Source organism: Solea solea, chromosome 20 (genome assembly GCF_958295425.1).
Source record: "Solea solea chromosome 20, fSolSol10.1, whole genome shotgun sequence".
NCBI lineage: Eukaryota > Metazoa > Chordata > Actinopteri > Pleuronectiformes > Soleidae > Solea > Solea solea.
Window position 1 is genome coordinate 14,731,407 of NC_081153.1, and position 25,856 is coordinate 14,757,262.

General features: G+C 44.8%; 1 protein-coding gene across 7 annotated transcripts in view; it reads right to left on the reverse strand.

The window, feature by feature from the left end:
* The window catches only part of runx1t1 (RUNX1 partner transcriptional co-repressor 1), a 58,206-nt gene that overhangs the window by 17,075 nt on the left and 15,275 nt on the right, over nt 1-25,856 (reverse strand). For 5 of the 7 annotated variants that reach the window (XM_058619357.1, XM_058619355.1, XM_058619352.1 and 2 more), the window contains exons 2-4: nt 5,342-5,479; nt 3,234-3,475; nt 753-842 (exon numbers count right to left, since the gene is read on the reverse strand). In XM_058619357.1, coding sequence (XP_058475340.1) covers nt 753-842; nt 3,234-3,475; nt 5,342-5,456 — 447 coding nt within the window. In that variant the 5' untranslated portion in view covers nt 5,457-5,479. Of the gene's footprint in view, nt 1-752; nt 843-3,233; nt 3,476-5,341; nt 5,480-6,891; nt 6,996-23,719; nt 24,098-25,856 lie in introns of those variants that run through there. The other 2 variants (XM_058619356.1, XM_058619353.1) reach the window with 2 other exon arrangements.

Genomic DNA, 25,856 nt, shown 5'->3' on the forward strand with positions numbered 1-25,856 from the left:
TCGTGCTGCCCACATTCACACAGGACCTCAGTGACTCATATAATGGAGTGAATGTCACTTCACATACTAATTCACTAGCGCACCAACAGCAGAAAACGACACATCACACGCTGGACTCAGAGAAAACCAACCACATTATATTGTCTTCATACATGATATATAATCTGTGACTCAGGCGAAAGAGAAATAAAGAGTGATCAAAACGTGACACAAAATGGCCACTATTTCACCCGTACATGTGAGGGATAAAAATGGACAGTCCCTCTTCATTTTTATGGAATAGAACGAGGTGAACGGAACACGATGACCGGGGGACAAACGGCTGCTTAAGAGAGTGCTCCTTCCTCTGGTAATACACCGTGCTAATGGCCGATAATGGGACATGCTGGCTGGAAAAAAAACCTAGTGGCTTAGTGGGACGAAGAATCAATGACAAAACACGCCTGAGAAAGAGAGAAGGAAAAAAGACTGCACATAAACGAGGACGGTGCTCTGTTCCAGTACATGTTAAACAAGTTTCTCCTGTCATTGTATGACTGTATGTGTGTAGGTGGAAAAAGAAAAGGGAAAATGAGGATGAAGACCAAACAAGATTTAATAAAAACAAAGGGGAAAAAAGGAATAAATATCAAGAACACTCATGTGCTCGCCTCGATCTATGCAGGATAAATGTATTCCAGCCTTGTTTGCCGAGGCAGGGAGGAAGGGAGGCAGACTAACTCTTTGTAGTAATTGTATATTTGAATGCTTACCTTCAGAAAGGGGATGACAAAAGGTCGCAGGGGGAAGTTGGTGGCTTCTTGGAGCTTGGAGTGAAATTCTTCTATGGTTAGCGTGGAATTCTGGAGCAGAAAGAGAGAGAGAGAGAGACAGTGAGAAAACACATGAATCCATGTGGAAGGCATTAAGCTATAATATTACTTATTGGAAGCTGAGCTATATCCTGGCCTGCAGTGAATGTTTTGGGTTTTTGTAATAGGAAGCACATGTGCGGGCCGCGGTGAGAAGAGCCACAGAAAGCAAAGACACACATCTGCTTCAATTAACAAAACAAATACACTTTAAGGAGTCACATCATCAGAAATATTCCGGTTTTAAATGCTCTGGTTTTTAACAATGGGCTTGAATACGAATGTTGGTGAATTCATCGCTCGCGTTTAACCCTTTAACACCGAGCGTATCGCAGACGACACATTAGCGCTAACGCACTTTGCATTATCGCATTAACGCCAAAGCCCACAAGTTTTTCTTTCTTTTAAATTGTTAATACACCATTTTTTAACATGCAGTAAATTGGAAATAACTGCCAGATATTGAAAGTTATTCTGGAAAAATGGACATTTTCTGGCCTTTTATGGACATTTTGAGACTTAGGTGTTAAAGGGTTAAAGAAAATGTGAAATCTATTTTTCAAATCAGCACAGTTTTGCTTATTTGTGACATGACTAAAGTGTTGTCCATTCTTCAGTCCAATGCAATGACACATTTCAGTCATACAGGTGCTTCATCAGAGCCAACTGAACAACTGTCTGCCTCTTATCACAGAGCAGATAAGACCAAGGTGAGTTTTACTGCAGCATGGAGGCAAATGTGCAGCAGACACACGGCGTGTGTGTGTGTGTGTGTGTGTGTGGATGGGGTTGTTATTTTAAAGGGCATTTTTGAGAAAGTGACTTAGACATTTCAGTCTGTAAATCCTCCACACCCAAACAAAGTCTGGCCCCCTCTGTGATGCACAATAATGGTTGCCAAGACAGCAATAACACTATTTTTAATTTCCAAACATGAAGTATTTCCAAGATGCAGAGAAAGAATAAAAAGGAAAAAAGTGGTGAGCATACACGTGGGAGAAGAAAACGACTACATAAACAGCAAAAATACAAACGGGGGGGGGGGGGGGGGAAATCAAGTGAGACCAGGAACATAAAAAGGTGGTAGATATTATTTTTCCTCCTCACACTCTCTGCTTTATTTCCCAGACCTGAATTTTGTTACATTCAGCCTTACATCTGTTCGCCCAGATTGCGCAGGGGCTGTACTTGACAGCCAGTGAAACCTCCCGAGTCTCTCTCTCTCTCTCACCAGCACACAAACCAACTAATTAACAGTGTCACTCTTTTCAATAAGGCAGGGGGAGGGACAGAGAGAGAGAGAGAGAGAGAGAGAGATGGAAGATAGAGATATGGGAGGGGGTGGGCTGAGGTTTGTAAGCCAAAAGGACACAGGAGAGACATGTGCGTGTGTAGACGGTGAGAAAAATAAACACAGTGAAGCCAAAAGGAGGCTATGCTCTGTGTGGCTAATTAAAAAAAAGAAAGAATCCTCCGTCTCCTCTGCACAACATTCAATCACTATTTCTGTATTCCCCTGCTCATGATGTCCAGAAACTTCTCAGATCACACAGACATGCGCTACATTTTAACACTTACATGTGTATTTTCCACCGATGGTTGTGAGAACGTCAGTTAAGCTGCACAATTCACTGCGTCTTTGATACGTTTTCATTTCGATTTTTGCGGGATTAGCTCGTATTTAGCAGGTTTTTCCAAAAGGCAGGATCTCTGGTGCATGCTGAACAGATGTCCGAGGCTGATTCTTAGTATCGTGTGTATCCTCTTTACTATGAACTGTATTTATGAATTCATAAAGTCCTGTTAAGTTCTCGGCGCGCTAAATAAGAAGCCTAATCTGTATTACCATGTGCCCGTGGTTGTTCTTGTCCATGCTGCAGTGTGCTGTGGTTAAATCTAAATGAAAGTAATGTAGTTAAACCCAGCGTGGATCAGCTGTTTGCAGTCAACAGCATACTTTGAGTGTTTTGTCTGGCACTGAAGTGCAGCAAAGCACTAATGGATTTAAAGATTTAAAAATATAAAACCTCTCCAGGTGTTTATTTTACGCTTACGCCTGAAGGACCAGATGTGCAAGGTGTTTTTTGTTTTTTTTTATTATTATTATTCCAAACAAAAATAACAAAAACACCTTTCAAATAAATCCTGCTTGGTTTTCATGACCAATGATACGCATTTGAAAGTTATTAAATTCTTTGTCTCAACTAATCTGACATCATGAAGTAAATCATTTTCCATGTGGTTCTTCAGGTATGCTGAAGAAAGTATGATCCTCCTAATTGGTTCACTTAGAGCGGGTGTCGGCTTTCACTCTGCGAGCCCTTTGAACTACAGCTCTCACACACGCACACACACACACACACACACACAGTGGCCACTCACCACTAGTCCCAGCACTAATGTGCGGACCCGCTCGCCGATCTCAGGTGAGATGTCGTTGCCAAACTGCTGTAGAGTGGTGAGAAAGCGCTTGAGCTTGCTGAGCTGCCGGGCACCACAGGCCGGCGGCAGCTGCTGGTTGGCCAGTGAGGATGAGGAGGAGGAGCTGGGGCCGTTGCTGTAGCCGTTGGGAGGAGACGGAGCGCCGTTGAGCGCCGTCGGAGAGTGGCTGCTGCCATTCGTTACTGCAAGAGACAAGAGCGGGAGCATGTTTTTTGGTCAATGCGATTCCCATGGAAACAAAGTGTTGTGGAAAAGTAACACTGTGTGTTCCCGTGCGCTGTGTACGAATCCCTAAAAATAACTCTGATTGTACCGTTAACAAACCCCAGGAAAGGGAACAACGTAGGTCAGCTTCACGGAGACCAAACCACTGATTTCAAATGATTTACATTCCCCGCCCCCCCCCCCCCCCCATCCCCGAAAACATTCACAAGACTCAACATTTGTTTCCAATCATGGCCACTTGTTTGATCCTTTGCGGCATCCTCTCATAAAAAACATATTTCTACATTTGGAGACATGTTGCCTCTCTCCACCTCCTTCTCCCGTTCCCCCCCTTCTCTGCAGTCTAAACAAGCACGACAGTGTAGTGTGACCCCCCGTCTTGCCAGAGCACGGGAGCAGTGTGTGTGTAAGTGTGTGTGTGTGTGTGTGTGTGTGTCTACAGGGGAGTTGGTGTACAAAGAAATACAAGGCGGCATAAAGCTTTCTCTCTAATGAGATTAGGTTTTGACTAGCAATCCACTCACTCCCCCTCTGGCCGCCGTCCAAAGCCGCCACCATAAAGAGGGGAGAGAGACGAGATACTCAAACTGCATCTGGTAACAATTACGTCGGGTGGAAATCAAAGCATACTGCTTTGTTAAAACCTTTGGCATGTGTAACGAGAGAGCCGGGCCATTCCTCTCTCATCGCACGGAAGCCCCGGCATTAATTGTGTGGAGTGTGAGCGTTTGCAAGGAAGAGAGAGACAGTTACAAAGACAGAGAGGGGGGGGGGGAGTAGGAACCAGAGACTAAGGAAGGGTGCGCAAGAGACTGAAAGAGAACAAAATAATGCCTTTGTTGCAGAAAACCAGCGCCATAAGCATTTTGAACCGCAGGGTCTTTGATTCTTTGATTCTAGTGCTCTTCATCCAAGTGGTTAAGTATGTACTTGTAAGTGAATACTAGGGTGTAATTTGCTCGTCACAGGCGATGTGCGCATCGTGGCAAAGCTCCAAGGGTTTGTAAGCGCGGGCGTTAATGAACTTGTTGAGGGAGTCGTTGGGAACGACTGCAATTTGGAGACGCTCAGTGCAACTTGTTAAGAAGGTCACGTGACAATGTTTTGATTTCAATCCTTTCAACCGCTGAATATTACCCCGTCTTTTTTGGCAAATTACTGTACATTTCCGCACAACAGCGGGGTTTACTTGGTGGGACATGGAACTGAGACACCACATATTTGTCCAATTAATCAATTCCCACCTTAATTAACAGCAGCAGAGCTGTTAGCCGAGGGCGGATGATGTGCATACAGAGACCAGGGTTCTCCTCCACAGTCCTGACTGTGGTGCAGCCGTGAGTGATGGAACGATGGTGGTTGTGCTCAAATGTAAATTAGTTAGTTTTTGGTCTTTTTTAATCTTTTCCTGAGGGGCTGAACATAACTATATGAACATGTTTCATTACGCCGCGGTCGCTCTACGTGGCGACTGTACTACTGCAAGATCAGACGTTTGCATTCATTAATAAAATACCCTCATGACATTAACAATAAATGTAATCTGGTTGCCGTGTGGTACAAAACAAAACTGTTTCCCTGTTAAAGTTTAAGGGAATAATAGAAACACAATTTGTAGGACACACAGCTGGCGCGCATGTGTATCTGCCGATACCCCCCCCCCCCCATTGATTTATAATTGAGCCTCATCATTGCTATATTTTAGACATGAAACAATGCAAATATCACTGTATCTCCACCAGCACCAGGAAACCTGACCGCTAACATAGCTGTTGAAACACACAAGTGTTTTGAGTTAGGACTATAAATCTGGCTCCACTTACAAGTGGTGGGGGTGTAGGAGCTGTTGCGTGGTGCTCCCTGCGTGCTGGGTGGGGGCGGCATGGTAGGGGGGGTCAACCTGGACTGTGTCTTGACGTCCGCAGGTGAGTCGGGCATGGTGGAGCGCTTCCCAGTGCGATCTGAAAACAGGACAAAGAGGAAGAAGAAGGAGAAGAAGAAGAAGAAGAAGAAGGAGAAGATTAGAATGACACGCCTCCATAACAATTTACAGTTCAAGGCTACACATTAAACATCTGCACACATCTGCACAGTGGCAGGACTTTTGATAACAGCCTTTCGTGAGGCGCATTAGACATTCTCGATGTGGAAGTAGAAGGCTCACCGCCGCCATACGTCTTGCCACAATGACACTTGTGACGCCTTGTGCCGAGACTGTCAAATCAGAGACGAGCGAAAGGAGAGACTCACAGACACACAGACAGATGCCCGAGAGAGCTCGCGTAAATCTGCAGCGAGTGCGAGTCTCATTCCTCCACCATCTGTGCCATCCTGCATGCCTGCTGTACAGAACGGCAACAGAACGCCCCTCCCTGCCCGGCTAACGACTGCAGTGCTCATTACACACACACACACACACACACAGACACACACACTGCCCTAATGCTTGTATCTCTGGATACTTTAGTCACATCTGTTCAGAAAGGGAACACTGCAGACGGCCAACTAGTCAATCAAAAACAGACCCAAACTCTTCAGACTTCTGTCTCCTTGTAAGATAAAACATTAAAAAAAAACACGTTCTGTGATCACATGACCTCTGTGATTTGGCTGGGTCGCTCGAATGACTGTACGGTATAGCATGTGCACGACGAGAGCATCAAGACATTATCAGCGTCTTGCACTCGTGGGAGGGCTGAGCACATACTGAGCACGATAAGCTCCACCACCTCTCCCTGCAGTGGTATAGTGAGTGTTGAGCCTATCACAGAGTCAACAGACTCTTATCACGTGTCTCTGTGGCACATTGTTATAAAAAAGAAAAGAAAAGGGAAAAGATTTAGGAGGATGGAGGAGAGGGAAGGGAAGGGAGGAGCTGCAAAAGAAACAAAGGCACTATCTACATTGGAAACATACACAGTAGTTCCTCTGTGCCGAGTGTTTGCATCCACAGTGCCAGGTTTGGACAAAATAAAAGAGAAACGGGCGAGACAGGATCGTCTAAGCCTGTTATAGCAAGGCCCTCGTCTCAGTTAGCACTTGCTGCTGCTGCTGCTGCTGCTGCTGCTGATGTGCACTGTGACTAAGTCAATTAGTTACACCAGCTTTGCTTCAGCAGCCCGGCGAGTGAGAGATGGAGTTGTCACTGAAAGTCAGAACAGGAGCGGGATCCACAGCTGCATCTCTGAAGTCAACGTTTAGGTCGCTTAGGTTTAGGCTGTGTTGACTCATTGAGAAAACAGCACAGGGAATACAGGGAATCAGAATGAAACGAATCGAGCAGGCGACAATTCCACAAGTGTCATCGTGTCCAGGAAAAGTAACGTTCATTGAAAGCTTTAATAACAATTTAAACTTGCAGTTCTATTTGTACCTCTCAGACCATGAGCTAGGAGGGGTTTCGACTGGAAAGGTGGGCTTGATCTGGCTTCCACCAGTGTGGGTGAATTTTAGGATGAAGCCGGAACACAACAGAACCTGAAGGTAAAAGATTTAACATGAGTTAGATCCAGTTTTGCCTGATTCATTCACATTTAGGCTTTTGATCCATCCATCCATCTTCTACCACTTTACCGCATGCCTCTCTCGTGCAATTTATCATTCATTCATTCACCTCCTACCACTTTTATCCTCCACGTGAGGGTCACTGGTGTTTGGCTTTTGGAAGTACAAATCACAAAAGTGTTGCCTTACAACAAAAAGACCCGGGTTCACAACCTGATCTGACCCAGAGCCTCTGTATGGAGTTTGCATATACTTCAGTTTTCTCCTACAGTCCTAAAACATGCAGACGGTTAATTGGATAAGCTAAATTAGCCGTAAGTGTGAATGTGAGAGTGAATGGCTGTTCGTCTCTGTACGTTGGCCTTATCTACTTTCACCCTATGAAACAACTGGGATTGCTCCAGTGGCCCCGCGACCCTCATGTGGAGGATGAAAGTGGCAGTGACAGTGAATGAATGAAAAGGTATATCTCTATACACACTGTGAGCTTGAGCTGAGAAATGAGGGAGCGAAACACAATGGGCAAAATTGCAGGAGAGAGGAGGCATGAATGGACGGTGAGTGGAGATTGATGGGGGAAAAAAAAAGGCGGACTGATTAGAAAAGCAGAGGATGGAGAAATGAAGGTGAAAGACAAGTCAATATAAAGGAAAGACAGACAGACAGACAGACAGAACAGCGCGACTGTCTAATGTTTTAACTGTCTGTCGTGTCCACTCTGCTGCACACACACACACACAACCACTCTCCATCCTTCCAACCTGGCCAGACACAGAAAGGTTTACTACTCTAATTTCACCACAGTAAAAAAAAAAAGAAAAAAAAAGAAATCTGGATCTTACTATTTATTTTATAAACTCAGACTATAGCGGAATAGTTGGAGGAAACATATAGTCTTACCTCTGGCTGCCAGCTATCATAGCCTGTATGCCTGCCTCAAATATGATCTATGAAAATATATGGTCATTACAGGAGATGGCCAGGTGACAGGGCCCGAGGTAATTCATCATTTTCCAGTCAAACACAAAGACCTTATATGTGTACACTTAACAAGCCAGCGTTAAATTCAGAGAAGTCGCCGTATCACACATGGTTGCACTTACTCCGTTTTAACCGATCTTTGAGCTCATGCTTTTCCACAATTTCTGTGTATTGCTTTTTCTAATTGTGTGGTCATTTTTGGCCCGGTGGACGCAATCCATTATTAGGTAGTGTGACGTCATTTTAAGGATCAACATTTTTTATAATTGAGGAAATGGAATAGTGTAAGTCACGTATCGACCGAGGTTCGATTTGGAATACGACACTGACAGTTAGCTGCGCGTCGATTAAAGAAATGGCGATAAAAAAAAAAGAAAAGAAACCTTTTGTAAAAAAACACCTTTCAAAGTAACTTGCAAAGTGAAATGCATTAAGAAGGAATAAGCAACACAAACCCTGGACTCAAGATCCACCTGAACTCCCGCATGGATGTTCCCGTAGACCCTATGGCGATATGAAAAGATGAGTTCGGTTACAGCCTCGTAATTGGGGATTAACACCTGGGTCAGTTTATCATTGGATGGCAGTCGTTGGGTAGAGACGAGGGAAACATAAACCCAGAGAGAAACTCATCCGCGATCCCTCAGGAGAGGAAGATGAAGGATAAAGAAAGAATTAGCGCGAAATTCAGGCTCGGAACAAACACACACTCACCTACAGGCAACAACACATTCTCCCCTCTCTGCACTCATATACACACACGCCCCACGCATACGTCTGAGATTATAAACACCATCTTCTCTGTTTCTGATTTGATTGAGGGCCTTGCAAAGCATATGAGCAGGGCAAAAAAAAAATCAATGGCTTCATACTAACCAACAAGGGCTGCACCTAAGCATTCACTCAGCAATTACTATGCCACTTGAATCAATAGCCATGCTGCCTCCACAAAGTCATTTATCCTCTTTTGGGGGGAAAAACATCTTCCAGTTTGAAGCACATTATTTAAAACACTCAGCCGGGGCTGTGTTTTCATTTTCACCAGCAAAATGTGACATGTGTACGTTAAAATGCTTAAAACGCTTGCCAGTGTCAGACGAGCCTGACTTTCATCGCGGCTGAATTATGCGAGTGACTCCATGCATAATTCAAATCAAAAAGAACAAGCATTCTTAAACAACCTTGAAAACAAAGTCGGGCGTCTCCTCCAGCCTAACACACCGGTTAAAAGTTAATGGCTGGACTTAAATGAGCATCTATTGTCCATTTATTAGCCGCGCTGCTGCCCCATCAGTTGCATATTGTAGTCAATGCAGCGGATCTGCGGCCAGACGTTTGGAGTGTGTTCCAGAAACAGGACAGATATCGACGTGCAGAGCTTTAATGGACGGGGGGGGCGGCGGGGGGGGGCGATGAGTGCTTTGACTTTGTCTAACTCACTTTACGACAACTCAGAAGTGCTGCTGTCCAGGATTTAATGGATTGGTTGGAAGAGGTTGAGGATGGGCGAAGAGGCAGCAACTAGCACTAAAGAAACAGAAGAGGCTTCCACGTGTGTGTTGATTCCTCTGTGCTCTCCACACACGCACGCACGCACACGCAGACTCCAACGGTGGCCTTTTCCACGGACGACAGCGACCGAAGCCACGGCGAAGTGGTTTCATGTCAAGCAGCATGAAGGAGCTCTTAGTACAAATATTTGTCAAACACTTGGCCATGAGAAAAATCTGGGACCCGGCTCTCACATTACACGCGCGCGCGAACAGTAATTAGAATGATATCTAACTGAGTTTGTGCTCCCGATAGATTTGTACAAACAAAGTGAGGATTACACTAATAGCAGAGACTTTTAAGCCCTCGAGCATGGTGAGAAATGTTTTTGAATCCACACATTTTTATTTTTTTTTTAATTCTTTATTCTTTTTAATTTAATTTAATTTGCACCAAGTTTTGGCAAACAGTGCCAGGTCCCAGTGCTCGCATGACACGTCGCATGTGATGTTGAGCTGTGAGTGGTGAGGTTCCTCTCCCACACTGTCTTGATTTAATTGTTTTTTCAAAAGAATAAAGGTTTTTTCCCTATATTTCACATAAAAAGGTTAATCTTTTGAGCCACTTCTTCTACTATAAAATGGAACTTAAAGTTCTGGTTTGTAACTTCCTTCATTTCTATCCAAAAAAAAAAAAAGCTCTGGACAACTACCTGCCACTCACAGGAATGTCTTCACACTTACATCACCCGCTCGCATCGTCCATGATTACGTGATCCTCGGTGTTTATAAAAATCCCCCTTTCTTTCCTACGCCTTTCTCTCTCGCCCGCTTCTACCCTCTTTCAGCCGAGCTCAAAGAAAGGAGATTTCTATCCCCCCGCCGACTTGTGATGCACGCCTTTTCCAGGGTTACACAGAAGTTACATCACTCGCCTAAAACAAGGTTGTTGCAATGAGCGATATCTGTGAGCGGCGCGGTCCCTGAGAAACAGTCGAAAATGTTACTGAAAGGACTTCAGCTAATCCGCGAGTCGATGCATAAAACACAACGTAATATCGAAGCCTCGCGCGTTTCATCATCCCGCGCAGAGCTAGAAGGTCATTTTATATTCAAATCACCATGAGAAATGTGGACAACGCTGCCTAAACCTTGGCTTTTCATATCATTCATAAAAGGCAACAATGATTTCAAAGTCCATCATCGCCGAGATGGAGTCAAACAATCTCCATTACACACTTCATGAGCTACAATTGCTTCAGCGCGCATGTACGTGTCTGCACGAGTGTGTGTGTGTGTGTGAGACCCAGAACATGATGTGACAACAGTGGCAGTAATGCACCACCGGGGAGTTCTTCATACAGGCAAATCCCATTCTTCACAACCACAATGGATTTCAATCACGCTGGGCGCATTTCTGAGAGTTGGCGGCTGCTGCAACATAAACAATTTGCAGTGCACTGGCGCCTGTGTGCGCGGAATTGTATTAGTCCGACATAAGATATCGTCATTATGGAGTTAAATGGAAAAAAAAAATATATATATACAGAGTTACTCACACACACACACACACACGGGCAAACATATAATCAAGACATGCTTAACATCTGCAGCTCAACACACACACTGATATGGAGCTGGTGAGGTGACAACGGTGAGGCAGTGAAGCCGCAGGAAGCTTGTGAATGAAGCAAAGTGGTGCATACACACACACACACACACACACACACACCACGCAATAATGTGTGAAGCAAGGGAGAGCGACAGATAGGTAATGGAATAGATGAAGCGATACAGAGATGGTGGTGATGGCTCTGTGTGCTGGCACAGATATGGAGAGAGAGAGGGAGAGAGAGGGAGCACAGGACAAACATAAGAGAGAGAGAGAGAGAGAGAGAGAGATGAAGATGGAGAGAATGAGAGGACAGATGCTGAGGAACACAGCTGAGGGACAGGTGGGACGATTGAGATTCAGGTGGTGTGCAGGGGAGAAACAAGAGGCATCTATCGGTATGCAAGTGTAGTAACCCCTCTTCTCTTTTCCATCATCCCCTCCTCTACACACACACACACATACACGCACACACACGCGCGCACACACCAACAAGCAGATGGAGCAGTATGCAGAACATGTCCCATCAAACTCCGCCCGCATGTCAGGAAGATGTATGGATGTAACGCCCCACCACAAACCCACAAACACACAAATACATACACAAGCGCTGCAAGGAGGCAAGGACGCACACCCTGAAAGCAAAACAACACAACTCTCTCTCTCTCTGTTTCTCATACACACACAGATCACACACAGATTTCCATCATCTCATTTATTTCCCTCCCCAGCAGATGCAGGGTGCCGAGCAGAGCTGCACCACCATCAGTGTGTCCCTTTGGGCTTCACATTTGCTCACTCTTTCTCTCTTGTTTTCAACCTCCCTACCTTTCACTCTCTCTCTCGCTCTCTTTCTTTCACTCCCTCCCTTCCTTCCTTCTCTCTCTCTGTCACTCCTGGGCAGGCGCACAGTTGTAGATGTAAAATAGGGTCCTGACCTACAGTATATGCACGTCATATTCTATAGACTGAATGAACCATTTTTGTTTCTCACAGGTCGTCACAGATATCGCACGGTGTTCCTTTTAAATGTGTTATTCAACTGAAAATGAGAATAATGATGTAAAAATGACCATTCTGCAATAAGATATTTATTCAAAACCGTCCAGTCGTCATTGTTGTGAGTAGTAACTGATATTGGAGTGATCTGACTATAAAAACACAGACTATGACCCAAATGAAGTGTAAAAAAATGTGTCATCAGCGGCCTCCACAGATGTAATGTATGCAAAGACAGGCGGAAGAACAACAGCACAACTACAGTATTTTCTCTCACTGCAACACTGTGTATTTACACTCTTTTTTCCAAGCCAGCACAGACATAAGGAGATTTCTGCACCGCACACAAAGGTCTGAACACCATCTGCTCCATCACACAAACATTAACATGCACACACCAGTACATGTGTGTGCAAACACAATCATACACACAGAGAAATCCCACAGAACACACACACACACACATACGCAGGCACACTCTGGACAATAAAACATATGTGATGTATAACATTAGTGGTTCTTCATGCTTCTTTTTTTTTTTTTTTCAAACAATAGATTTATAGCAGTATCTGTTTTACCCATCTGCAGAGAGGGAAAGGAAGCAAGTGTTAAAGAACAATAAAAATGATTCACGGTGCCTGTTACAAGTCCTCTCAAATCGAACCAATTCCTGCCACATCTTGTTGCCAGGCAAAATTGAACTACAGGGTCTTATAAAAGAAGAGACAGGCAATGGGAATGGATTGTGGAAAAAAATAATACACTAAGAGCGAGTGGAAGGAGGGGAAGAAGAGGGTCAGGGAGAGGTAAAGAAAGCATGAGAGTACGTACAGCCGCACAGAACGAGATACAGCGAGGGGGGGGGGGGGGAGTTTTGTCGTCATCATGCGAGAGGCTGCACCAGAATATAATATCGCCATTAGATGTTTTTCCATGTGGAGCCCGACATATTTAGAAAACCATCGGAGGAACTGTGTTTATTTGTGTGAAGCCGCTCTGTCATTACCATGAACAACATGATGTCAGAGCGTTGCTTTCTGGAGAAAACGCGGTGGTTATCAATCACATGCACGCCCGGTGTGCGCTCTGTTTGGCCATTCGGTGGAAGGCGGCCCATTGAAAATTGCTTTCTCTGTACAGTTTGGTTCATCCGCGATGCCACGCCGACACGGGGCCAAGTGGACCCAAATGGATCTGGGTGTTTTCCCAGGCAGGACGCTATGCCAGCAGTGGACCGCTCACACTAAACACACTCAGTGCACGTCCTAATGATGAAAACACATGGCCATATTTCCCTATGTGTCATGCACAGCTAGAGGCTTACCTTTCCTGCCATTATGAATGTATATATATATATATATATATATATATATATATATATATATATATATATATACATATGTATGTATAAATATGCTGTGTGGCTGACGACTAACATAGCTGCAGCAAATATAAATAACCCACCAGGACGAAACAGCTCATTGTGAGCCAGACATTTTCGGCTTTCCTGTGGGTAAAAGTGTAGCAGCGTTCACACCATGAGCCACTTGACCGCTGTAGGAACTCATTTAAAATCACTGGTGCATCCACTCCATCTTTTAAACACAAACACACTGATACACACTGATTAACCCTTGGTGTTCGCGGGAATAATACACGACTCCTTATATGGACATCCTGGGTGTTTATAGGTTGCATATTCAGGCTTTAAAAGAAGTGTTTTTTCGTCTGTATGAATGTGTCGTTGAGTCGTTGTGATTCATGTCATATCGCATCTTTAGTCGGGATATAATGTAGCGATAATTGTGCAGAAGTAACAAAATAGACCGTTTTTTTTTTCTTTTTCGTATTTCCAAGTGTCACAAACTCAATCCGATTTTAAACATTACAAGTACTTTTTGCTCAGGTGTGTTTACATAATTGGTGAAAACTACAGATTTTTTACATCAGATTGTGCTGAGAAAAAAAGGGATATAAGACACTCTATATGGCACATTCTTATAACCTCTGCATATACTGTACGTTTTAACATAGTAATGTAAATAAGCAGCCAAAATTCTCTGTGTTAAAATCTCTGTGTTAAAATCACACACACACTGATGGCAGTTTGTATATGCTCCTTCAGCGACATATCATTTAAATGTGTGTGTGTGTGAACATGTGTCCATACTAAAAGGAATCATACTCCTGTGCTCGAGAGCAGAATCAATTTTCAACAGTCAGTAAAGGCCCCTCATGTTTTACATGTCAGTTATCTTTTACTATGTGGAGACAGGCACAGAAGCACAGAGGGAACTGAAGGACGGAGGATAGATGGAGAGATGTACAGTGCTGGAAGTTATTGTGTGTGATGTGTAGAGAGAGAGAGAGAGACAGACACAGAGAGACAGACATGTGGGGGGGAAACAGAGTTCAAGAAAGAGCGGGCGACAAGTTAGGAAAAGAGAGAGCGGGAGACACCGACGAGAAGGAGTGAAAACGAGAGATAGCGTGAGCCTGCGAGAGACAGATGGGGAAATCAAACACAAAAGGCAGAGGATGAGCACAGAAAAAAAAAGGGAGGCAGAGGCTAACAGCAAGGCAGGGAGGGTTCCTGGAGGGACGGTGGGGGGAGGGAACAAACTGTTTGCCTGGTGTTTTCAAAATATCACATGACGGCTGCCATGTGTTGGAAATTACTGCCGCTTAACTATCTTCCCCAAAACCGCTCTGAAAAAATATGTCTGCAATTTATGAAATGTGTTCCAGGACTCTGTTAAGTAGAACCAGATTTGCAAAACTGGAAAAAAAAGAAAAAAAAAATCCCATTGCCCCCTTCACCACCACCTCCACTGAAAACCGCTACTCTTTTCTCTCGACGCTCCCTCTCCCTCCTCTCCTCCCGTCACTCCTCACCCTGCAGGAGGAGATGTTTAAAAACAGGTCTTAGTCACATCTGGTGAGCAGGGAGCCAGGGAGTGTAGGCTGCTGTGACCTAGCATCAGGGCATTTTCTGAATTTCTCTGTGTGTGTGTGTGTGTGTGTGTCATATGGTGACCATGGTCATTGTTCCAGGTCCCAGTGTCATTTCACCTCCTCCTCCTCCTCCTTCTCCTCCTCATCACCAGAACAAAGACTTCACAAATGCATTTTGTTAAATGTATACATTATTTGGGATTCTATTTTTTTTTTTTTACTCCAGTAAAATATATGCATTTGATTTTAGAGTATTTGCATATTTTGCTTGAAGATGAAGTTGAAAATATAAAGCCCCCCCTTTTGCTATAAATGGCAGTGACCTTCTGCAGCTAAACAACACACAAACAAACAAACAAATAAACAAACATGTGACTGTCAACTGAGCTGCTCGAGTATATTTCAGGGGGGACTGGATAAAGCAGAAATTGTGGAACAATAATGACTGTCAAATAAATATCGAATGAACAAAACTACCCGTGTGGGTAGCGTCGATTACTTCTGTTGTCTTCTTGTACATGTGTTGCCACAGTCGTTAGAACAGAGCAGGGAAAAGTTTGCTCAGATGCTGTTAAAGTTAAGTTAATTTGTTGCACACGAGGCGCCTCAGACGAGTGACCCTCCCATGGCAACCTCCCACTCTGCATAAAACAACAGCAGCTTTTTCAACCAGCACAACTCTGAACTCTGTCCCAAACACCCACCACTGATACTACTAATAGCTTCACCATGACAATCATATTGTTTTTCTTTGGCATAAACACACACACACACACACACACACACACACACACACAGATTAGCTGAGCCACACAGCCTAACAACTCTCCACTGCTACAGATGGATGCCACCACTCTCTCTGGAACATTGCCAGCGCCCGCTAGTGAACAGCTTGCCTGGCACGGTGTGTGTGTTTGTGTTTGTGTTTGTGTGCATGTGTGTGTGTGTGTGTGTACTTGAGCACGCCTGCAGAAACAGTAGCAAAATAGCCTTGCACAGATGGGTGGCCAAAATATCCCCCCACAGACGCATGCTCGCTCGCACGCATGCACACATGCACACACACATGCACACACACACACACACACAGTATCTTGGTTATGTTTTCTAACCTGCTACTCGCTACCTTGCACAGCTGCTTCCTCAGAGGCACGTTACTGTACACACTTTCTCCCCGGCATAGTATTCACATAGCAGATGATTGCAGCGACACATAAACACACACACACACACACACATATATATGCGTAGTTACTTCCTGTTTAAAATATGGGAAGTATGAGCCCACACAAGCCATACACACACACAAACATTACCATATTGCCATTGAACACACAGACAAGCATATGCATTCTGCACACACACACACACACACACACTCTCACAAACACTTACTAATATGGTCCTTTATCCTCGCTAGCTATTCAGCCTTGTGTGTAGCTGTTTGTTTTTTTTCCAGCACACGGAGAGAAAACATCAAGGCGTTGAGCTGGAAAGCCTCCAGTGCTGCGTGGCAGTCTGCCAGCGGAGGCCTATAGATCGGCATGATCATAGGAGTGTGTTAAGACACATCACTGTTTAATGATTTGACAATGAAATTAAGACATGAAAGCTCTTGCTGGAACAACAGAAGCAACAGAGTGCTGTTGCGAGGCAGCTGTGTACAGTTGAAGCTGTTTAAAAAAAAAAAACCCCGCTGGAGGTGTGATGTGAATTCTCGTGAAGGCAAGCTGACATTTCAGGCGCTGACTCCGTTTTTTTTTGGCTTTTCTTTTTGCATTCGCTGCCACCGTGTAGTCACGTAATTCACAAAGTGCTGATTCAGAGCAGACTTCTCGATGTCATGGAGACGTGTCTTCATCCAGGGTGAGAGGACACTCTTCAAGGATTCATCCAAGGCACAAAAACTTTCCTAAATGAAAAAGTCAGTTGGTCGACAGCCTGCTAGTCAATGAGCTTAGGTTGCTGGCAGCAGGTTCCCTCACCCCAGTACATAGGGGAGAGCATGGTGGCTGGCGGTGCCAACTGTGCACTGCATATCTGTGCCAACTCTGCCAGCCTTGCAGTGTCTGTGTGCCAGTGCCATCTGGGAAGAACAGCTCTGTGCTCATACAGTAGCTCTCCTCAACTCAGAGGGCACAGACGCACACGTGCACCGCTACGCACAAGAAAGCAAGGGCAGCGTGCACAAATATGCATGATATGAACACACACACACACACACACACACATGCACATGCACAGCCGGCCACTGACAGCTCACCATCTGTGAGCTGCCTCTGACTTCTCCCTCTGCTTCCCTCTCTGCCCTTGTTTTTTTCTTTCATAAACTCTCAGTCCCTGTCCTCACTTCCTCACATTCTCTCATCAAGTCTCGTCTGATGCATTTCCAACATACACACGCATGACACAACACGTGTTGTGTCATGCGTGACCTCCTGGATTCTGACATTTTACATACAGTATTCTTTGATATTACAGTAGTGTCAATTTAGTCTTGTATAAAGTACCTTAAAAAATGACTTTGGTGGACCTCAAAGTCACTTTTGTATTATAATATTACTTAAGTAAAAGTCTTAAAGTATAAAGTACTGTACTTAAGTATCAAAAGTCATTTTCTGATATAAAATGTACTTAAGTTTTAGAAGTAAATGTATTGAAATGAGGAGTTAGGTTTGAGTCATTGTCGCTCAGTGGTAGGTCAAGTTGTCTTTCAACTGGAAGGTTGTGGGTTCAATTCCTGGCTCTGCTAGTCTCTATGTGTCCTTGAGCAAGACACTGAACCCCATGTTGCAGAGTGTGTATTGTAAAGTAGCTCATCAAGACTAGAAGAGACCATAATACCAACTCTTCTTCTTCTTCTTCTGATTTTATTTGGTAGAGTAACAAGTAACAGAGATATTAGAGGAAATGTAGTGGAGTTTCATTTTCTGGTTACTTGAGCAAAGACAGTGTCTGTGTACAGATGAGATGAGGGACCACGAGACGAGCGGTTCAATCATACTGAAATACTGTTCTTAATAAACACAATTAAGCAAAAGCAAAAAGAACGTCAGACTTCCCATAACGCATTACTCGAGGCCTTTGAAAAAAAAACGTGGAGACAAAAGGAGTGGATGTGCCTCAGTGAGGAGTGTTTCTGCAGAGCAGATTGAGTGGAAATGATAACAGCATAAAAAAGAAGAGAACAACAAGAGGATGAGACAGAGGAGAGGAGACGAGGAAGAGGAGGCAGTATGAGTTCAGGACCGTGGAATTTACATCAAAGAGAAGCTGAAACAGGTCTTTAACAGTTGTGCCTTGGGTGAAAACGCTCGCTCTCATGTGTTTCTCATTTAAAGCCTCTGAACCACCGTTTGAAAATGAAGGCTAGAGAGAGACACAAGTTTTTACTTCTGTGGGAACTGCGTGTGTGCACATGTGATTTAGTCAATTAGCTCATTTAGTGAACAAACGTGGATGTGAATATTAAAAAAAAAGAAGAAATAATCCATACACTTTTCCAGATGGTGTTTCATTTATCTCAATATTTCTATCCCTGCATCACAGTTGAACAGCTTGTGTCTTGGAATTCCACCAAGCTATTACTTTCCTCTTCTACAAAACACAACAGTAATATTTTCCATCACAAATATCCGCCTGCTTTTTTTCTCTTCTATTCCTCGCTCTATTTACGCTGTACCCGTTCGCTGCCTTTACCCTCGTCTATATACTGTAACTGATTGTTAGTTCCACCATCTATCATTTTTTCATCTCTAGCTCCTCATTCCCTCAGTCGTCAATGCCCCCACGAGCACTCTCTTTCTTTCTCCTCTCCTCTTTATCACATTCACTCATCTTCACCACTCATCTCTGTCCTTCTCTCAATCCAACCCCCCCTCTCCAAAAAAAAAAAAAACACACCACATGCTCTGGCAGCAGCAGGAGAAGTAGCCTCATTACAAACAGGGAAAATCCATTTGGAGCAGCCGTCTGCTGCTTGTCTGGCCCTCTCTGAACTCTCTGGAGTGGAGATGCCCCACATCTCTCCTCTACCTCCATAGGTTCCCTCATCATTCTAAATTTCCTCTCTTTTTTTTGTTTGTCCTCCCTCCATCTTATGCTTCCTGATCCAAAATATAACAAAGTTCATTTTCAAGCGTGCATTTTAGTAACACGGCATAACCTGTTGACCTCTCATCACTGCTATTGTCGTATTGTTATTTCTTTGTCTGTGCAGTGATTCTGTTTGTATATAAAGTTACAGCATAATGTATTGTGTATTTATTTTTTTTATCAAATCAGGATTAACCCTTTGACACGTAACCTTCAAAATGTCCTTATTTTAACCATAAAAGGGCCATAAAATTATTGTGAGTCCTTTTGCCCATTTATTTACAATTGACTGCATATTAAAATAGTTAATTAACAATTTAAAATGAAGAAAAACAAAAAGGTTTATTGAGAAAAAAACCCACATGAACACCAGATAGTGCGTGTTAAATTTGAAATTGGAACAGTATGAGACATATTTTCTTTTACACAATACAAGTTGTACTTCAATTCCAGAATGGGTTCATCATCATCATCATCATCCAAACCTTGAATATTGAATTACTGCATAGTTAGAGGCACTAATATGGTCTACATGAGACTTATATTGTCAGACGTTTGAAGAGGCTAAAGTACGGTAACAGTGTACTAATATCAGGGGGAAAAAATGAAAATGAAAAACACTGGCGATGGCTAATGCATCCAGTCCCGACAGGAAACATTGATCATTTTTGCTCAGTGACCTCAAACTTATAGTGTAGGTCCATTCAGTTAAACTAATGGACTGGATCGATCCTCAGTAGCAGAAAATAAATCACTGAACCATTTCCTGTCATTTCCTCTGTTCTTCTCCTTATTTCTTCTGTCCTCGTCCTCCCGTGCTGTTTCCTTTCTCTTGTCTCTCGCTATGTCTTTTAAAAGCTCTGCATTCATTTTCACCCCTCACTCCTCCCCTCCAGTGCTCTCTCTCTCTCTCTCTCTCCTTCTGCTCTGCCATCATCACAACATCTGATTAACATATGTCTGGGCTTTCACTCCCTGTCAGCTTGCAGGCATCTGCACACACACACACACACACACATGCGTTCACACAATCTCATGCGCCATGTCTCAGGTTCAGGAGGGTTAAAGACAAAGAATGGCACCAAAATTCCCCGTGAACCACGGTGTGTGTGTGTGCCCACAATAGTGAGGATGAGAGGCAACGCATCTTAACATTATTGCAAGCCAAACACGCCTGATGTTTCCCAGTGAGCTGCTTAAAATGCCAGTAATGGAGGGGAGAGAGAGAAGGGGATAAAGAAATATAATAAGACAGCAAGAGAAATGAGCTAGAGACAGATGAGTGTGTGTGTGTGTGTGTGTGTGTGTGCTGATAAACAACAGCAATAGCTCCGCCAGCTCCTCCGAGACTCGTGGCCCCGAAAATGACTCACAATCACATGCATGTAGTCTCTCTTTAAGCTCATATTTCCTTTCATAAGTAGACACTGATACAACGGGTTCAGTTTATTCAATGAGCAGCAGTTGGAAAGTTGATTTCATATCCCACCTACCAATTACTGTAACCAGAGATCTGCTATTGATTCCTTTCAAACCCCAGTGCCAGGAAGGCTTGCCACGCTAACCAGTACCAGCCCATACCGATACAGATACACGATAAGTCAGTGTAATGGAAGCGTTTTACCTAATAAGGATTCATTGGCTCACAGCGACCAGTGAAATCATCTCATATTTGTGGAGGCGCCACGCTGAAGGATGCTGAGGCTTCTTTTGCAAACCATTTGTTCTCCCTGTCCCAGATTGCCTGGACGCAGTCCCACTTCCACCATCTCGTCCACAACAAAAACAGGGAATAACAGCAACAGACGAAGGCAACCAAACACATACTTTAGTGAGAGGCTGCGCCAGAACACAATCCAACAGACGGCAACAAAAGCTTTGTTGCAGAAACTTTGTGTTGTAATGCCTGCAATTTTCACCTGCTTGTTATAGAAGGCATTCCCCGCCATTTGGAGACTTTTGTTAAAAAAAAATAAATAAAAAAAGGAGGACAAAATACATTTGGAGGCGCTCACATTGCAAATATTGCTAATTGCACATTCACAATTGTGTGCGACATGAGTCGTGCTGTGTTAAATTGCGCTCTCTGCGTGTGTGCGCGTCTGTGAATGAGCATCAGGGGCTTCACTTTATGCAAGTATTAAACAAGACAAATTGTCGAGGAGCTACAACGGCGCGTAAGTCTGACGGATACCAAACATTTATCCCTCCGTTTATCTCGTCTCCTTTCCTGCCTCCTAACACACACACACACACACACAAACACACACACACACCTTCTATTCAGACTATTAAAGAGTCATTCTCAGTTCATGGGTTAATATATGGGCTTAAATTCAAAACAGGCGAATAAAAGGCTGTATTCATACAAATGCATTAACAAACTGAATAGTCACACATGCTGATGAGGACGCTAAGGGGACTTCATTGAAGCGTCAACCGCTGTTTTGTGTGGGACAGATCCATCAGAGTGTGTGTGTGTGTGTGTGTGTGTGTGTGTGTGTGTAAGGGCAGAAGGGGTTTAACAAGAATGAATGGGAGTGACTTTTTGTGGAAGACTTGATAAACTCAATAGAGCTTTGGAGGGCCCACTCAATGATGAGTCAATGAGGTGGACTTGAATAGTGGGGGTGATGGAGTGAGACACACACACACACACAAAATGGTGTGTGTGTGTGTGTGTCCTGTGAGAGCCTCTGGCCACTCGATATGTGTGTACATTTAATGTCACAGTGTGACGCGTGAGCAAGGACGCAGGGAGAGAACTATGCAAACAGAGCACCGATGCAAACGCATGGAAATATCACAGGGGCTTGTGTTTGGACTGGCACGCCACCACGCCACCACGCCACCACGCCACGCACCCACATAAACCTCCTATTCCTTTTCCTGTCTCCTCTGCCCACTAATCCTGTGCTGCCTAAAACTGATGTGTGTGAGGTGTGTGTGTGCGTACACACACACCTCACACAGTTTACACCCCAGTGGAGACCATTACTGATTCTCTGAGAGAGAGGGAGACAGGAAAAAAAAGGCAGAAGTGTAGAGAGGGGGAAGGTGGGGAATTAGAATCAGAGAGAAGGGATGAGAGAAAGAGACTGATATACAGACACACACACACACACAGATGGAAAGATAAAGGAACAGATATTCTGGCGGAGCTACACAATACTGAGAGAAGAGGAAAGTGAACATCAAGCCAAACGTCAGTACTCTTCCTCTCTGTGCCTTTCTCTCCCTCCCTCCCTCCCTCCGCTTTTGGTGTCAGAGCATCGACCAAAGATGGCCTCAGCTTTAGTGCATTCTGATGTAACTCGCCAGAAATGCCAGAAAGAGTCTCAACAGAGCATATCAAACACAGTCATACCCCCAGTCATCACTCTGAACAACGAGGACGTGTGAATACTGTCCAAGATCTCAAACTTCAACCGGACAGACAAAACTGGACAGTTAAGAGTATCTGACAAACTCCAGCCTTTAGAGGATGAGGAGAGGATGAGGAGAGGAGAGACAAAGAGGTAAGAGGAGAAGAGGGCCTATAGGAAGAGGGAAGGGCAAATGACAAGGTGAGAGGATGAATGAAGAGAAAGAAGGAGGTTGAGAGGGGGATGAGAGGAGAGGAGAGGAGAGGAGGAAAGATGGGAAACAGCTTGTGTAGAAGTGTAATGGTCCACAACAAGCACTCCACTAGGCACCTCTCAACCGCACTCTGCCTTCTGGTCACACATATCCCCTGTGTGTGTGTGTGTGTGTGTGTGTGTGTACAATGGCTGCAAGTGAACAAGATCTCAACTCACACAAGAACTCTGGAGGAAGGGAGGTTACGTGTGAACTTGGCTTTTGTGTGTGTGTGTGTGTGTGTGTTGATGGAAGTGAGAAAACGAAGCAGAACAACAACAACGAGTGAAACCGAGTGAAGTCGAAATGGTGCAATCAGCGGAGGAGAAGAAAAAAAGCAAAGCAAAAAAAAAAAAAAAACGACTCCCTGTGTGTGCGTCAGGTCCCCAGCCATCTGGACACTCTCCTCCCCTCTTCCTCCCTCTCTCCTCCCTCCTCCTTTTCCTGCCCTGTCTCTCCCGACTGGTGTGCTATTCATGGCGGACCCATTTCACCTTTCAGTGTGTTACGCCTGCTCGCCACAATACATGCTAATGAGGTAGAACAAATGACTTCTCTGCTGTGGGTGCACGGATGTGTGCGGGCCCGTGTGTGTGTGTGTGCGTCTGAGAGTGGGTGTGTGTGCGTCTGAGAGTGGGTGGATGGGTTGCTGAATTTTTTTTTCCAATCTCAGCTGCTTGCCACCAAACCAGTTGCTTAACTGCCGTTGGAGTTGTTAATGGTGATGCAGCAGCCATTGCTTTTCTCACCTGAAGGCACCGATAGCAGCAGATTACTCAAACATGATCCGAAGCCTCTGCACGGAGATTTCTCAGCCAATGGAAACAGTGAGCCCTCAATAAATCCAATAAACCTAAGCGTCTGGGGAACTGTATTTTAAATACCCTCCCCACTGTGCCTCAAGGATCAATAGCAAATAAACCATATGATTACAATAGGGCACTCACTCATTTCCAGCTAAGGCAGCCTGGACCAGTCCTATAAATCCTCACTCATGGCCAACTTCCATTTAGCCAGCACTGAGTGACTTGGCCCCGTTCCAATCTGATGATAAAGTGGAGAGGTGGCTGTCAGAGCAGACAGAGGAGGGGAGAGCCTGCACATGTCCACTTCTCTATAGCACAGATGACATGACATGAATGGAGCACTTGGTTTGTTGCAACAGTTCCCGAGACAGCGCGACCGTCGCCCGAGTGGCTGCATGCGCTGGGGAGAGGAAAGGACAAGACAACAGAGACATTCGGGGAGGACAGATGAGAACAGGGACAGTGTGTGTGCGGCAATACAGACACAATGACGGAGTTTTGGAGAATGAACTGCTGCTACTCTCCTCTCTGTGCATCACTAGGTGGCGCTAATGACACATCTGTACACCTGCCAACTCTTCCCCTCTTCCTCCCTCCCTCCCTCCCTCCCTCCATAGTGAATCACAGTGACAGCCTGGCTCGGCAGTCAAAATTAACCGAGGGCACTAGCTAGTGTAACGCCTCATGCAGAACACCACACTGAGCACAAGTCTCAGAGGGAAGAAACGCACTGAAGTCGCAGATCTACCTGTGAAAAGGAAACTATAAATGTGACTGTGTGTGTGTGTGTGTGTGTGTGTGTGTGTGTGTGTGTGTGTGTGTGTTCCTTCAAAACAGAGGACACTCGAGCACAAGCGCACGTCTCAAGCACATACATGCAATAAATGATGTGCTTTCATCTCATTGTCAACTCAATGACAAATATAATGAGCGGTAGAAAAAAAAAAGAAAAAAAAAAAAGGTTCTTTTTTTAAGGCTACTGTCATTGTCTTCTTAATGGAAAACTATTGCTGCTCGGCTGCTGATTAAAACAGTCTGGGGCCATAAATTATCCTGAAAATACTGCTTTGTCACCCACCAGCATGATGATTGACACAAAAGATTTGTATCTACATGAACCTAAATCAGAGTCTCTCCTCTGACTCCTGACTGGAGCCATTCTTTATTTGTACACACCACTGCAAAACATGTAAAACACAGATTTGATCTGTGAAAGAAAGAATTCTGCTCTGAAGTTATTTGAACACCCAGGGCGTCCAATTAAACCAGCGACTTCTCCAAATCAAAGCCACAGCTCTCCCAAAGCAAATGAGCTGCTTACACAAAAATAGACCTAAACACAGTCTCACAGTAGTTTGGATGGAAACGGTGCCACAGTTCCTTTAACTAGTCCAGCAACAGGAACCCAGGCCATTCCTGGCTCGCCTCCCGGGCCCCCGGGGCCCAGGGCCCAGCCCAGCTCACCACACAATAGGCCGGCAGAATGAGAGGAACCACTGGCCATCCAGAGATAGCCCCGCTGGTCAGGAACCAGAAAGGGAACCAGAAGGAACCTGGGAGGGGGGGATGGGGGGATGAGAGCCCAGAGGATGGGAACCCAGAGAGAAAGGGAGAGCAGAGAGGGTGGGGATGGCTGGGGGTCAGGATGCGTGTGAGGGGGGCAGAGTCTGTGTGTGTTTATGTGGAGGACAGTACTGCGCTGTTCCCGTGCATAACACACCATGGTTTGCACATATGAACACACAGCATCACACACATTTTTCTGTTTTCTCTCTCTCTCTCTGGGTCCAGGATGTTTTTGCGTGTTTTCAAGTAATTAAAACTGGAACAGGATTGTAGCATGGAAATGCGGATGAAGGACAGTTGTTGGAGCAAGGAAAGGAGGTGGTGGTGGTGGGGGCGGGGGTTGGAGGGTGATGGAGGGACCGGTGGCCTTGGACCTGACCCCAGTGTCCTGGCTCATGCCCTGGGTAAGCGGGGACCGTCCTATCTGCCTTCCTCAGCCTCTGCCCGGGGCCATTTAACAATGCCCCAAACACTGAGAAGTAAATGTGAATTAAATCTGAACGTGGCCCTGCTCTTCCTGACCAGACCTGCTCTCTGCTCTATTCTTGGTGGGGGGGGTGGTGGTGGTGGCGGGTGGTGGGGGGGTCTCTCGTGAAACACACACACACACACACGGTGCCCACTGTTTCCATGACAACAAGAGCAGCAGTCATCCTCTCCCAACTGTCAAAGGACACATGCACAGATGTGCTGCACATATATGCACACACAG